General features: G+C 45.5%; 1 protein-coding gene across 4 annotated transcripts in view; it reads left to right on the top strand.

Moving 5' to 3' along the window:
- The window catches only part of YEATS2 (YEATS domain containing 2), a 1,415,500-nt gene that overhangs the window by 1,391,838 nt on the left and 7,534 nt on the right, over positions 1 to 16,128 (top strand). For all 4 annotated transcript variants that reach the window (XM_085634927.1, XM_085634925.1, XM_085634929.1 and 1 more), the window contains one exon: positions 2,589 to 2,662. In XM_085634927.1, coding sequence (XP_085491053.1) covers positions 2,589 to 2,662 — 74 coding nt within the window. The remainder of the gene's footprint in view (positions 1 to 2,588; positions 2,663 to 16,128) is intronic.

Below are 16,128 nucleotides of genomic sequence, written 5' to 3'. Positions count from 1 at the left end.
ACAATAGCTTATCTGTACAACTGTGATATCTGAGTAATTAGTGTACCCCGTATCTTCTTGTACCTTCTCTATTCTAGGTGGCAAGGACAAATTACTCAACCACAGGCAGGTAAATATGGTAGGACCTAAGTTAGGAATCCACCGTACAATAGCCTAATCGATTCTAAATTGGAATCGCATCTAGGTTTCTTACATAGGGATCCGTATGCCCTGAAGAATGCCCCAGACCATTTAGGCTCGCAAAAGTGGGCAGAAACATGTTGGCAAAATTTTGAGTGTGAGATATTGCACTCCAGTACCCAACCCGTCTTCATTTTTAATCTTACCTAGTGTTCCACTAATAAAGGTAAAGTTACCCAGGGACTCTACGGTATGTTTACGTTCTTCATTTGGATCCCCTGTTATATGGTGTTGTCCAGTAAGACTTATGCAAGAACTCCCTCCTAACTAGTCAGTCTTCGAGGAGGTCGAGACCGCCCGGGTGGCATTGTCCTACCTGGGTGGGAAGAGGATTCCTATAATGAAGCATGACACTAATAGGTCTGTGAGGTTTCCTCTTCTATTAAGGATGACTTGCTCATAAGCCAGGAATCTAAGGTTTCAGTTCTGCAAAGTTTGCATCGGCCTCAGAGCCTACAATTTTGTTACTCCGAGTACACTTGTTTGTGTATTCTGGTCACCGTACAACTATATTGTGTTATATGGTCTCAATTGAGAGGACAGATTCTGCACCCTAATCTTCACAGCTTACACCTTCAAGCATGAATATTGAGTGGCGCATTCTGAGCACCTTTCAGCTTGCATCAGAAAAGTTGACCTGATTCCCTTTCTGTATGTCGTCCTTCTACGAAATCTGTCTACTCAAGATGGTGGAACAAATTTGTTTCCTGGTGCGCTGATTTAGGGATGGATCCTCTTAAAGTATCCCTCGTGCAGTAGCTCCAGTGAAGGGTTATCGATGTGTTAGCAAGATTCATGTCCAGCCTGTTCATCCCCCATTTCAGTGCTTCTTCGCAGACAAATTGGTGCTGCAAACAAGGCTACTTTTCAGCCTAAAGTGGTGTCCCCATTTCATCTGGGACAATCCATCGCACTACCAACTTTTTATCCTCACCAGTATCCTTTCATGGAAGAAGAAAGGCTATACATATTAGATCTCAGAAGAGCAGTGAACTATCACATCAACCATAATAAAGACTTATGATCAAATGAACAACTGTTCATTGGTTACACAGGTTGTAAAAAAAGGTGAACCAGTTCAAAAACACACAATTTCTAGATGGATTATCTTGTATATTAAGATTTGTTACACCTTAGCTAGAACAAAAAGATCCTCTGAAAGTGATGAGAGCTCATTCAACAAGAGCATAATCTTCCACAACTGCTCGAAGTAAAGGAGCTTCCGTAGCAGCCATACAAAGTGGCTACGTGGTCATCTCTCCATACCTTCACCAAACATTACTGTTTGGATTCTGATGTAAAAAAAGATGGACACTTTGCCCGCTCTGTACTTCAAGATTTTCTTAAATAGAAATATATGGAAACTGTATTCTGCACTTTCTCCCCAGCCAATTTATTGCCTGGAAATCTATTCTAAGGTGAGAAATCTGCAAGTAGAACTATCCATCAGAAGAAAAAGTTACTTCGCTTCAGTAGCAATCTTTCTGGTGGATACTGTATCTACCTACAGATTGTGTACTGCTTCTCCCTAAATTTCCCTCTAGTGACGTTGAAACACTTACAAATTATACATAGGAATAGCCTTTAATATGTTACCAAATTAGTTATATAGAGCACTAATACGGAAGTTTCAGTTCTCTCAAAAGTCGCTGCAAACACAGAGCAGAACTAAAGCTAGGATGCTGGGCTCAAGGTTTTATGACTGGTGACATCATCACCATTCCATGTCTGACGTCACAATGGGGTTGACGCCACCTACCCATGCGACACAGCTATAGCAAAGTTTTACCGGATCCAGTCTACGTCTGGGAATATTCAAGGGTATTGGAACTGCAGGTTGATCCACGAGAAAGATCGTTACTGAAGATAAGTACATTTTTCTTTAAATCAGTATTCTAGTCTGTCGGTCGCAATGAGAGAACAGTGGAAAGCATTGCTTTTTAAATACTGAAACCTGCCAGCATGTGGGAGTTCATTTTTTAAATTTTCGGAGACATGGTAGGGTATTAAAAAGTTACAATTTTAGTGGCACGCTAGGGACCTCATTAGGATTTTCCTGTTACCGGGGGCCGTGGTAATGCCTGGGGTTGAGTAATAACAAGAATTTACATTTTGGGGCGGGAAAGATGTGGAATTCTAATGTATTGTGCTCATTTCAGCATGTCTATCTACAGTATTCAACCCGTAGACTTGTTTCCTGAAGTCATTGAAATCTTTGTGTGGAATACAAGTTATCAATGGTGTTTCTAACCAACTTGTTATTCCAAAGGGCCCGGTACCTGCTTTAGAAGGCCCATCGGAATTAACTGGCAACTCGTAATGAGGACCCATGGGGAAAAATGATTTACTCCACTTAGTTTTGTATTATCCTTATCTGATTACTTTTTGCAATTCTTTCCTACATTTAGGCAACGGAGCAGTTGGTGAGTGATATCCTCCGGGAAGCCTTGTCTGTGGGATACCAAACAGTTTCGTACCACAGGTAATATACCATTGCGCCTCAGATACACATACCAGATTGTGTGTAACTGTTTGTTGGTTGTTCTAGTACCATATGATCATCACTTATTTTTTACAACTATTTTGCACCTTTGTATGATCAGTGTACTCTAATTCGGTTGGAGAATACTGCTGCCAAAATAGTAGTACTGCTGCCAAAACAGTAGTATTCCTGCCAAAGTAGTAGTATTCCTTTCTGATCAATAATTTTAACTGCAGATTCCTTACCTAAGAATTCTCTTCAAGCACCAGACTGCGCAGCTCCGCTTTGGCCCCATGCCACCATGGAAGCGATGGATTGATCCTGTATATAAGCGGCACACCTGTGCACTAACATCAGTTCTTTTCTTTACGCAGCCTCCGTTGTGGATCTGAAACTTCACTCTCAAATTTGGGACCTACTAATGACTTCTGAAAATAAAATCAAGTGTGCTAGGTAACAATGAACCGTTCTGAAACTGCAGATTTCAAACCATGCAGGGACAGTAGAAAACAGAAGTCGGTCACAGACCAGCGCAAGGTGTTCTCTTGTGTTTGAGCTCTGGACATGACTCAAAGTAGTGCACCGAGTGTAAACTCATGCACCTGAAGGCGATTGGAGACTGAGAAGTGAAGCTATACGTCACTGATCATGCAAAAAAGTTGAGACCCTTGTGTAAGTTACGTTCCCGCCCTAGGCAAGGGCACTGGCTCAAGGACTAGGACATCCTGAGATACATACAATTGGTTGAGTCAGGACTATGACGAACAAGGAATATCATCCCTTGCCGCCAAAAGATGTGGAGCAGGTGCACCGCTGTGTGACCCAGTGCCCCAGGCAGGAGAGAAGAATAGCTGTCAGCCAATCAACCACCACTCAAATGGAGTGTGGGGCCATGCTTGAAGGAACAGGCAGACAAGTCTGACATGTGAGGACTGATCCCACTCAAGAGTGGTAAGACACTGAACTGACACTGTGTGCACATATATTTGAGGGTGACTGATCTGCACCTGACCTAGATTCATGCTATTACTGCAGTCCCCATACAGAGGAGGGATCACCTAGAACCAGAAAAGATCCTAGGCTGGGGGTAGCAGGGAGGAAGTGGGTGTACCATGATCAGTGCTTAGAAATGTGGTGTCATGCACACCAGTTCCAGCAAGGAGTGCAAAGCTTTTTATGGCACGTGCTTGAAGTGAACGCCAGGCCCATCGTCGCTCAGTGTCCATGTCCCACTCAGCTTAATGTTGACAAGAAAATCTCCAAGAAGACATCCACGAAACATCACAAGAGCGACTCTCTAGCTTCTCAGCGTAACTTCTGCTCAATAGGTAGGTCTTCCAGTTGGCAGAGTTGTTTTGCAACTCCCGCCTCAATATCGTCTTCAGAACTTCTCCTGGTAGATGCGCACCTGACACAAGATTCCGCCCAGGCCTATAGCATCTGCTCCATCTGAAGTTTTCAGCCCCTGGTAATGACTACACACAGATTGCCAATATTGCGGGCTATGTTGGCCCACTTCTGCTGCATTCCTGCTCCCTTTGATGCACCTGCGGTCCCTTAAAACCCTTCTGCGCCTCTGCCAGCAGCTGCATTCCAGGCACATCCCTACCCTGATTAGCCTCCTTTGTTGTTACAATGCCAACGCCATCTGTGATGGCACTGATGATGACTTTGCGCATCTGTTACAAAAGTTGGCACCATTTCCAAAGTTGAAGGAGGTTTTGGTCCGATCTTTGTGCAAAGCACAGCAGTTGATAGCGGAAGAGACCCCTTACAGGCCCTTGCCTCATAATGCATATTTCGACTGAATGTGTACAGTTCATTTGCAGGTATTTACATTTTGTTGTGTGTTAAAAAAAAAAAAAATCACATTCTACAGTGTTCCCTTTCGACCTCACTATACCCCAGCACTATGGTCACATAATTCACTTTACATTTCTTTCTCTGACTGCAAAGTAAGAGGAGCTGGTAAACACCAAGCTTTATGCTAAAAAGTAAACAGCAATTTGTCAGAAAATGTAGCCTGACATTTGAACACTAGCTTTGTAGCGCAGCAAATGTGACAAGGTCAAGAACAGAATTTAAAGGTTTCTCTATTTATTGCTTGAACTTTCGCAACCCACCTAAAATTTAGACAACTTTGACTATGAGAATTCCCAGAAACAGCCGCTAATTGTGGATTCTCCAACCCTGACGAGGACTTCACCCTTCCCCAGGATCTATTGAAGACGTAGAAGGAAGAGTTTCTTTAGGGAATGTAATTTTTCTAGCCCCTCTTTTAGACACTCTTCTAAGCTTTCTTTTAGATTTTTTCTGCTCTTTCTATTTTTTTGGGACTTATGGGGGAGACGGTGACCTTTTGTCAGACCCTTTCCTTTTTTCTTTTGATTAAAAAATTGGAAAAACATAAGATCCCATGGATTGTATTTCAGAGGGATTAAAATTGCCTGCAGCAGCAGTTGTTAAGACTTGGAGGGAGGTTGTTACATTGATGAAAGTACTCTTGTATGTGATGTAATCCAGGAGTCATAGGTGTAGTTAAGTAGGTTTATTAGTCATAAGTTAGATGGTAAAGAATGCCCCACCGGGAGCAGCATCCAGCTGCTCAGCCCATCTCACTCAAACTGCCCACACTTCAAACCATGCATCCACGAACATTCCGATGACATCACACACACAGGCTGAGCAGCAGGGAGAAGAAGAAGACCAGAATACAACACATCTCCTTTCTTTAAACAATGAAAACAAAAGAATACACAAGAAAATAACGCAGTAAACCCTGACGATGACAAGGTCAGGAATTGAAATAAGCTATAACCAGAATATATGAATAATTATACATAAAATTTCAAAATAACAATTCAGCACAAAATAAGAACTAAAACCACAATGAATCATTTTAAACGGTATGATTAATTGAATCACACCACATAACCTAAACAGCACTACCACTAGATTCAAAAGGAAGATGAGACGACACCTCTCACAACCAATTCAAAAGAAAGATAGGACATCACATTTCGCACTTAACATGAAAAGAAACACAATTTCACCTAGCACAACCCAATTAAAACAATACACAACCTACAAACCAACCATCCCTGCAAAAACCTCACATGACAACTCATGCGACAATAACCATATGTAAAAACATCACATGACACTACCATTCAACCATTCAAACTGACACACAAGACATTACCTAACCACCATCCCTCTTCCAAACCAAAAATACCCAAAATATCACAAGTCATGCCAGTTGGCCAGACCAGCACAAAAAGCGATAAACAGGTAACTAATGGCGCCTCTCAAATTAACCAGGACTGTAATGTATCATTCCAAACTAAACACACACAGCATGGAGAATAAGACTCCTCACAACACTGACTATTTATACATATGCTAAAGCATAACACAACTTTATGGTTTAAACTTTAAAAGGGTACTAAACCCCCAACGCACAAGGTACGCGACTCCCCGAAACGCACGTCTAGGCAACACACACTTTAAAAGGGGTACATGACTCCCCAGCGCTCACGGGATACTTGACTCCCTGAAACGCACGCCTAGACAACCTTAAAATACTTTAAAAAGGGTATTTAACCCACACACCTAGGCAAACCACTTTAAAGGGGTACATGACTCCCCAGCGCTCACGGGATACTTGACACCCTGAAACGCACGCCTAAACAAACAACCACTACCTTTAAAAATTCAAAATGCATGCAAACAAATTGAATAAAACCTTGAGTTCATGGCATATAATAGATGTGAAAAGATAATAACGTTTAAATGCCTACAGAGAGTAAGTAAATAAGATGGCACTAGAAATTGTATGCATCGGCAGACAATACAGTCATCATTCACAGTAATAGTTCAATAAACTACATCAAAGATTAATAACAATGGATTAAAATAAATAGACTAGACATAATTGAGACGATAATGCTGTAAGATTCGTACATGGCCACATAATAAATTAAAATAATAAATGTAGTCACCGTTGCCGTCACTGAGAAAAAATGCACGAAAGAAAATCCCAACAGTACACCAGATGAAATCAAACTCCTCAGGATCGATCAAGATCCACCAGATGGCAGTGTTGCCAAAAGTTTGATAATGAAATGCCCAAAAATGCATCGTTTTCCATTGCAGAGCGAGGAATAAAGGATCGGTGCAGCGCTCATTACAGTACCAATACAGTGCCTTGCATTGCAGCTGACACGGTTTAGCTCAGGTGTGTTGATCACCACAACTTTTCTCGGATGAAGTACAAGATATTAGTCTTTATGCGATGGAGTTCTCCTTTTTTTTTAACTAAAGATGAATTACCTGACGCAATTATGCAACGCTCCTTTAAATTAAATTTGTTCAACTACGGACCTCGCAGTGGCAAATCCGCAGCGATTAGGCACGCAACTCCGCTTCACTTCACTTACGCTTCACTAATAGAATGCTTTCATGGCTAGGAAGATTGCCATCAGTTCCAGAATGTTGATGTGCATCCTCTTTTGCTGTGTCGTCCATAATCCCTGCACTGTGTGATTGAGTACATGAGCTCCCCATCCCTGGAGAGACGCGTCCGCCGTCAGTATGATTTGTGGAACAGGCTCCTGGAACAGTCGGCCCTTGCAAAGGTTTTGTGGATTCCACCAATGCAGAGAGTTGTATGCCCGACCGCTCACCAACACGAGGTCTTTTAATTGTCCGTGGGCCTGATTCCACTGACGTGCCAAGCACTCCTGAAGTTGGCGCATATGTAATCTTGCGTGCGGGACTATGAAGATGCAGGAGGCCATCATGCCTATCAACTGCATAAACACTCTTGCTGGGAGTGAGTGTTGAGGTTTGAGTTTCTTTATGAGCAACTGAAGGCTGTTGATCCTGACTGAATTTGGTTGTGCCGTGGCTGCCAGAGTGTCTATGGTTGCGCCAAGGTACTGCTGAACGTGGTCGGGTTGAAGGTGGGACTTTGGATAATTCAGAGAGAAGCCCAGGCTGTGAAGAAGGTGAATGGTGTGGGACATGTGGCTGGCACAGTGCTGGGCCGACTTTCCCTGGATAAGCCAGTCGCCCAGATAAGGATAGACATGTATGTGTTGTCTCCTTAAGTGTGCCGCCACTGTAGCCAGGCACTTGGTGAAAACTCTGGGTGCCGTAGTTACCCCGAAAGGGAGGACTTTGAACTGGTAATGCTGATTGAGAACAGTGAACCTGAGATACTTTCTGTGTGAGGGGTGTATGGGTATATGGAAATAAGCATCCTTGAGGTCTAATGTTGCGAGAAAGTCTCCCTGACTGAGCAACGGTAGTACTTGCTGCAGAGTGAGCATGTGAAAATGCTCTGAGAGAATGTAACGGTTTAGAGGTCTTAAATCTAGTATGGGTCTGAGAGATCCATCCTTTTTGGGGATCAGAAAATACAGTGAGTACACCCCTGATCCTCGTTCCTTTGCAGGCACGAGTTCTATGGCTCCTTTTTGGAGCATACTGAGAACTTCCTGTTGAAATAAGTGCAAGTGCTCTGCGGACAAATGATGGTGTCTTGGTGGTATGTTGGGTGGAGTGGACGTGAACTCTAGACAATAACCGTACTGGATAATTTCTCTCACCCACCTGTCCGTAGTAATGGATTCCCAGACTGGCAGGAACTGTTGGAGTCTCCCCCCGACAGGTGTTAAGCTGTTGTTTCCTCGGCCTCTGCCCTTGACGTTGTTGCCACGGTATCCACCTCTATTATTTTTATTATAGGTGGTCTGTGTACCTCCTTTAGTGTACTGCGACTGTTGGGAGTTTTGGCTTCTTGATGGCCCTCTGTTGCTGGAGCGACGAAAGGACCCACTCCGAAACTGCTGTGATTGCAGAGCCCCCATAGACTTTGCAGTCTCTGTATCCTTTTTGAGTTTTTCTAGGGTGGTGTCAACCTCGGGGCCAAAGAGGGAGTTAGGGTTGACAGGTTGATTAAGTATAGTTGTTTGTATTTCTGGTTTGAATCCAGAGATTCTTAACCAAGCATGCCGTCTTAACATGACGCTGGTGTTAATAGCCCTAGCTGCAGTGTCAGCTGCGTCAAGAGCGCACTTAATGGAAGCGTTGCTGATAAGCTTCCCTTCTGTAATCAGGGATTCTGCTCCTTCTTTATACTGATCTGGGAGGTGCTGGAGCAGTGTCTCTAGGGTATCATAATGTGCCCTGTCGTATCTAGCTAGAAGCGCCTGAGAGTTGGCTATTCTCCAGATGTTAGCTGCCTGTGCAGCAACCCTCTTTCCTGATGTTTCCAAGACCTTAGACTCTTTGTCTGGGGGAGGAGCATCACCCGTTGTCTGTGAGTTGGCTCTCTTCCGAGCATTGGAAACCACCAATGAGTCTAAAGGCAACTGTCCTCTTATGTAGGCAGGGTCCACAGGAGCTGGCCTATACTTTTTTTCAATTCTAGGGTTAAGGACTCTAGCCCTTGTGGTCTCCTTAAAAATGTCAGTAGCTTGTTTGAGGACCCCCTTTAGCATGGGCAGAGTCTTAACAGATCTTTCTGAGGTAGAGAAGGTATCCATTAGAAAGTCGTCCTCAATAGGATCAGTGTGGAGCTGTACGTCATGATTGTTGGCGGCTCTTTCAATTAAGGCATTGAAAGCAGCCGTATCCTCTGTAGGAGACGTTTTCACCACATATGCTTGTGTGTCTGGAGCAGTATGTGGGTCCCCTGCATCAGTATTGTCCACCCAAGGCTGGTTCTGGTCTTCAGGGTCTGTGTCCATAGGATAAGTGTCCTCTATATCATCAACATCTCCAGCATCCACATTAGAGTGTGTGGGTGAGAATGACTGAGGGTCTGTGGCACAATATGGAAGTTGTTCCACTAGAACTGGTGATGTTGGTCGTTTTCTCTTCAATGGAATCTTGTAGGGCTCCATTGGTGTCTCTGACACTATTTTCCGCTTGTATATAGAAAGTCTACCAGTATTGGCGTCGATAAATTGCCTGGGATCCTCATCGGCGCGAGGTATTGCAACCGCTCTCTTTTCTTTTGGAATGCCTGTCGGTGCCTCGACAGTTTTCTTCGGGTCGAGAGGTTCCTGGGGGTCGAGACCCTTCTTGGCGTCGAACATTTTTGGTCGCACCGCAGGTGGGAGTCCAAACTTGATGTGCGTCGACGCGATGTGAACCGCGCTGACCGTTTTGGGCTGCGGGGCCATGTCTGCGCCAACCATGGAAGCCTTGGTTTGGATGCGTAATAACGACTCCGACACCTTCTGCTTCACAAAGAGAGACGGCGCCGCGGATTGGACACGATCCTTCGACGCCCTTTTGGTTGTGGCCTCAGGCCCCGTACTGAATGTTGTTTTCGGGCCACGAAGACTGGAATGGGGGGGCTCTCGAGGGCCGCTCGCCATGTGTGGGACGACGCTCCTTGGCGTCGATATTTTCGGGTCGGCAACCTTGACCTTGATGGTAGGTGCCGCCTCGGCTCGAGGTTCGTAAGACTCCTCTCGGCGTCGACAGCCTTCTTTTGCGTCTTCGGCTCCGAGGGCTTCGAGGCCTTGGTGTCGTGGAGAGACTCCTTCACTTTCGGTGCCGTTGCCTTCAGTTTCGATTCTCGTCGATCGAGTGATGGCGCTTTCGATACCGACGGCTCTTTAGGATAGTTCGACGCCGGGAATTTAAGCGGGCGGAAGAACGAGAGCAATGATCTTGGGTAAGGCCTTGTGGCGATCCCGCGACCTGAGCCTTATCGAGTGTCTCTTTGGGCCCTGAGTGGACCTGTGGGCGTAGCTCCTCTTCCGAGCTATCCTCCTCGGGCCCAAGGGCCTCTCCGTCGTCTCCTACCTGTTCGACGACTTCATCATCCTTTTCATCTAGAATATGTTCGTCCTCGGCATCATAGTCTGATTCACGCTCCGACGCCGACGATATCTCTCCTTGAACTTCAAGGTCCACGACCTCCTCATCTTCGGTCCCGAAGATGTTGTCCGGGTTTGGCGCTACTTTCTGCACCTCGAGCCGAGCTGCTCGACGAATGCGAAGTGTTTTCTTCGATCGAAACCGGGAGCACGCCATACTGGTGGCTTCGTCGTGGTTTGGAGAGAGGCACTTGTTGCACACCGGGTGCACGTCGAAGCGAGCATATTTAGCGTTGCAAAGAGGGCAACGCTTGAAGGGGCTATTCGATGTCTTAGGTTCCATCGTCGATCTGGATCGGCGCTGACGTCGAAGGGCCCGAACGAAAACAATACTGACGAGGCCTAACTACTCTAAGAGCTAAGATTAGGACATCCGAACCCAATGGCGGAAAAAAAACAATCTAAGGATGGAGGGGATGCCCATGCGCACTGTAGTCTAGGGGAGGAGCCACCTATCTCGTGATACTTCGAAGACTCTTCCAGGACAACAATGTGCAATCATCCGGACCCAACACTAGGCGCCGATCTATGCACAGATATGAATTCAGCAGCCCACATGCCTCGAACTACAGAGTTCATTTCCCCACAATATTGTGTGCCCAGACTTGATTCCATAAGGGCCCTATTAGTGGATTCCCATACCATTTACAGTAGAACGCTTGCAATCTTAGCTACGAGGTACAGCCAAGAGCAGTCTCTTCTGTGGTCTTTCTGACCTTGATCCTCTGACCTTCTGACTAATGATCTTCACTGGTTTCCAATTGCTGCAGACAGCTGCATTCAAAGCATGCTACATAATATTCAAATCTGTTTACATGAAAAGTCCAGCTTTTATTAAATCTCGCTTCCAAAAGTACACCACCCATTAGAAATCTTAGATCGGCTCATCTTTACTACCCAGTGAGCCCTCAATTCCATACAAAAAGAACAGGGGGAGACAGAATTTCATTGATGGCTCCCTGTAAGATGGAACTTTCTGCCCTTGGAAAGCAGAACTAATTCCAATTATGGAAAATTCAGAGAGATGTTGAAGACTCTGCTCTTCAAGCAAGCATATTAAATAGTACCCTGTGTTGTGTTGGGTTAGTTACCTTAGCGCCAAGAAACCGTCTGGTGTAAGTGCGCTCTACAAGTTGCAGTAACATTGTAGTGAAGCGACGTTGCAGAGCTTCAAAAGCGCAGGCTTGACCTGGATTAGCGGTGAGGAGCAGCGAGCGGGCATGGGGCAGCGGCACCCCAGTACGGGCCTGGCTCTGCTGCCGCAACATAACCTGAAACAGTTTAAGGTACACCGGCATGCCATTCAACTTTGCTGGTGCTCCCACTTCTGCTGCCCTGAGACAACACCGGCCTACGCAAGGCCTCTCGGCCCACTTTAAACGCCCTGGTTAAGGAAGGGTGTCAAAGAAGGCACTGGAAAATCTGAGTAAAAGCCCCAGGGATGCTGCAAATACTCTGGGCCATCTTTGGAAGGTAAGGGGGACAGGAGGGTTCACCCCCATTAGCCCACCAGCCTGCACAAGTATCAATGCTATTCCACTGCCTTCTCCGCGTTTGCCCTGGCCTACCTCGCCTCAGCCCGCCAAGCAAGCAAAAGCAAGACAACAGTCAAAGCAGCAAGACAAGCAAAGACAGCACCATGCAGCAGGGTCGCAGTGGTGAGGCTTTGGGGCAGTTGACACGAAGGATGGCAGCAGCATTAGTGCTGCAGCCACAGGGTTGAGCCTGAGCGGGACGGAAACAGTTGGTCCAGGTTCTGATGCAGTTTGTCTCTCACGTGTGTTCCCCTGCTTCATTGCAGAAATTCTCAAGAAATTCTCAAGACGCTGTCTCTACTTAAAACTTGTCAGGCTCCATTCCTATCCAAGCAGTAAAAGCCTAATTCATAAACTTGGCATCATTTACCGACAAGTAAGTAAGCAGTAACAGTAAAAGGTTGTGTCTATTCAGGATTGATAACTCTAGATTGTTGCGCTTGTGCAGATTATTGTGCCTCTGTCTGCACTTATGACAGCAAAAAGGTTACTATCAGGGAGATTAACCTCTTCAAGGTGCGACCATAAGACCAAATCAAATCCATTACAGAAAAAGGCTCCACATTTGGGTATTTTAAAAGAGAAGTCAATGATCCAGTCTTACTTTATTATTTATCTATCTGATAAAGAGCATCTCAAAACAGAAGCTGATTTGGCCCTGATGAAAGATGGTTCAAAACTAAAATTGCAATTCATGATGCAATTGGGTGGCCTTTTGAAGGCCCTGAAGGGCAGTTTCCATGACTCTTTAAGTAGTAAGCTCACTCCAGATGCCTCTCTGCCCTTCCTCGATCATGCTACAGGCCCAGTTGCTAAAGAGCACTCATTCAAAGGCTCTTTGGTTTTTACTAGGCCTGTGTCTTCTTGTGAGGAAAGCAAGACATCTCGAGGGAGACGATTGCAGACAGCCCTCATTAAAGGTAGAGTATACCCTCCCAGAGATATCCCCGTTCATGAATGCCTCTCCCGTGTTAAGTAAAAACAGCTTTGAAAAAGCCATTCCGTTAACTATGAGGAAAAGAAAGACTTTAGAATTTTCTGTAGCACTCCTAGTATCAACATCTCATCAGACCGAAATCTCTCTGCTGCTTCAGAATTACCACTTTATCTATCAACGAATCTCCCTGGTGACTGTGTCTGCTTTTCCAGAACCCTTCAATGGCTTGAGAGTATTTATTTTGTCTTCCAATATGCAGTTGTTAGAAAAAACTACAGATAGCAAGAGCTACCAATAAATTCCGAGGGAGTTGATGTATCGGCTGGTAACCAGCTTACTCATGCTAATACAACTCAAAACATCGATATTGGGATTGAAGTAGGTAGCCCCATTTCAAAACTGCCAATGATTTCACAAAAAGTGAAGCCGGAGGTAGATTTGTCTTCATTGGACCTTCCCTTTACAGAGGACACCTCTGTTGTATTCTGGTCTTCTTCTTCTCCCTGCTGCTCAGCCTGTGTGTGTGATGTCATCGGAATGTTCGTGGATGCATGGTTTGAAGTGTGGGCAGTTTGAGTGAGATGGGCTGAGCAGCTGGATGCTGCTCCCGGTGGGGCATTCTTTACCATCTAACTTATGACTAATAAACCTACTTAACTACACCTATGACTCCTGGATTACATCACATACAAGAGTACTTTCATCAATGTAACAGTGGGCCATTCAGAGGAACATCTTCCTCATGGCGGAACACCTCCCAGGCAAAGACAACCAGATGGCAGACCTGCTCAGCAGACACAGCCACCAGATGCACGAGTGGGAAATACATCCATCAGTACTCAAACCGTACTTCCAGCAGTGGGGTCATCCAGAGATAGACCTATTCGCCACAAAGGAAAACGCAAAATGCCAAAACTTTGCCGCCAGGTTCCCACATCCACAGTCGCAGGGCAATGCAATATGGATGAACTGGTCCGGCAGATTTGCGTACGCTTTTCCCCCAGCGCCGTTAATACCGCTGGTGGCACGCAAACTCAAGCAACACCCAATGACGCTCATCCTGGTTGCTCCAATGTGGGCACGTCAGCCTTGGTACACCACGTTTCTGGAACTCTCCGTGGTACCGCATCAACGGCTACGGCTCCCACCCACACTTTTAACGCAGAGCCATGGCGAGATTCAGCACCCAGATCCGCAACAGCTGAACCTGGCGATATGGCTCCTGAGATCTTAGAATTTGGCTACCTAAACTTGCCTCCAGAATGTATGACTATCATCAAGGAGGCACGGAGACCCACTACCAGAGCCTGCTACACGGCTAAGTGGAAAAGATTTGTCATTTATTGTAAAAATAATGACATCAATCCGCTGGATGCATCAACACAAAACATTATCTGTTATCTATTACACTTATACCGATGCAATCTGGCATACAATTCCATCCGTATACATTTAACCGCACTGGCAGCTTACCTTCAGAATAGGCAGCACCTCTCTCTGTTCAAGGTGCCGGCCATCAGAGCTTTCTTGGAAGGACTCAGACGTGTGATTCCCCCACGACACCCTCCTTCACCAGTCTGGAACCTAAATGTGGTCCTCACCAGACTTATGGGACCACCTTTTGAACCTCTACACTCCTGTGAGATTCAATTTCTAACATGGAAAGTAGCTTTCCTAGTTGCCATTACTTCCCTAAGACGAGTTAGTGTACTTCAAGCACTAACCATTCAAGAGCCATTTATACAAGTTCATGCAAACAGGGTAGTACTACGCACCAACCCTACATTCATGCCCAAGGTGATTTCGCAGTTCCATATGAACCAATCCATAGAACTTACCGTGTTTTATCCTAATCCTGAAAATGTAGCGGAGAGAATGCTCCACACACTTGATATCAGAAGAGCTCTCCTATACTATATTGACAGAACGCAAACTTTCAGGAAAACAAAAAAACTGTTTGTTGCCTTTTCTCCACAGCACAAAGGCAACCCCATTTCCAAAGCAGGAATAGCTAGGTGGATAGTTAAGTGTATACAGATTTGCTATGAAAAAGCTAAGCGCACACTAACAATTCCTCCAAGGGCCCACTCTACACGAAAGTTAGGGGCCTCCATGGCTTTCCTGGGAAATATTCCTTTAGAGGAGATATGTAGAGCAGCCACATGGTCCACTATACATACATTTACCAAGCACTACTGTGTAGATGTACACTCAAGACAGCAGGCAGCTGTAGGACAGGCTGTTCTCAAAACTCTTTTTCAGACTGCTGCAGCTGGCACGGGCAGCCGCCGCTAATGGAGGGACTGCTATATAATCTATGCACAGATATGAATTCAGCAGCCCACATGCCTCGAACTGAATATGCTACTTACCAGTATGCATCTGTTCTTGGCATGTAGGGCTGCTGACATTCATATCGCCCACCCTCCTCCCCGGCGCCTGTAGCAGCTGTAGCATTCAGTAATTACTAGTTAGCATGGTCATCTTTCACTGTATTACACTCCATCTATGCCACAATGGCGAAAAATAATCTAAGGATGGAGGGGATGCCCATGCGCACTGTAGTCCAGGGGAGGAGCCACCTATCTCGTGATACTTCGAAGACTCTTCCAGGACAACAATGTGCAATCATCCGGACCCAACATTAGGCGGCGATCTATGCACAGATATGAATGTCAGCAGCCCTACATGCCAAGAACAGATGCATACTGGTAAGTAGCATATTCAATTGTGTACAATGTGCGATTTCTACAGAAATACAAGTGGGTGGCAAACTCCGGAGAAGAGCAATTCAGGCGAAAATATGACTGTGGTTGTCCTCGCCATCTCCTAAGCTTGAGCTCCCGAGAAGTGCATCAACCAGGCTTTCGACAAAACACAATTAGCAGTGGAGATGCCTTATAGACACCACCTTGCCAAAGTACAGAAACAGGTTTGGTTTTCAGTGCCACTATGTTAGAAAACGAGTGCTCGTGGCGGTGTGTCATAAAATGACATCAAAGTTTCTGCCAAGTGAAGTCTTTTAGATTAGTTTGATGATCCTGTCGGTAGGCATCGTCGTGCGGCTCTGCGTGCGTCGTTGGTGCCGGGATGACG

Source organism: Triturus cristatus, chromosome 11 (genome assembly GCF_964204655.1).
Source record: "Triturus cristatus chromosome 11, aTriCri1.1, whole genome shotgun sequence".
NCBI lineage: Eukaryota > Metazoa > Chordata > Amphibia > Caudata > Salamandridae > Triturus > Triturus cristatus.
The sequence above is the reverse complement of the archived record's forward strand: the minus strand, read 5'-3'. Positions and strand labels throughout refer to the sequence as shown.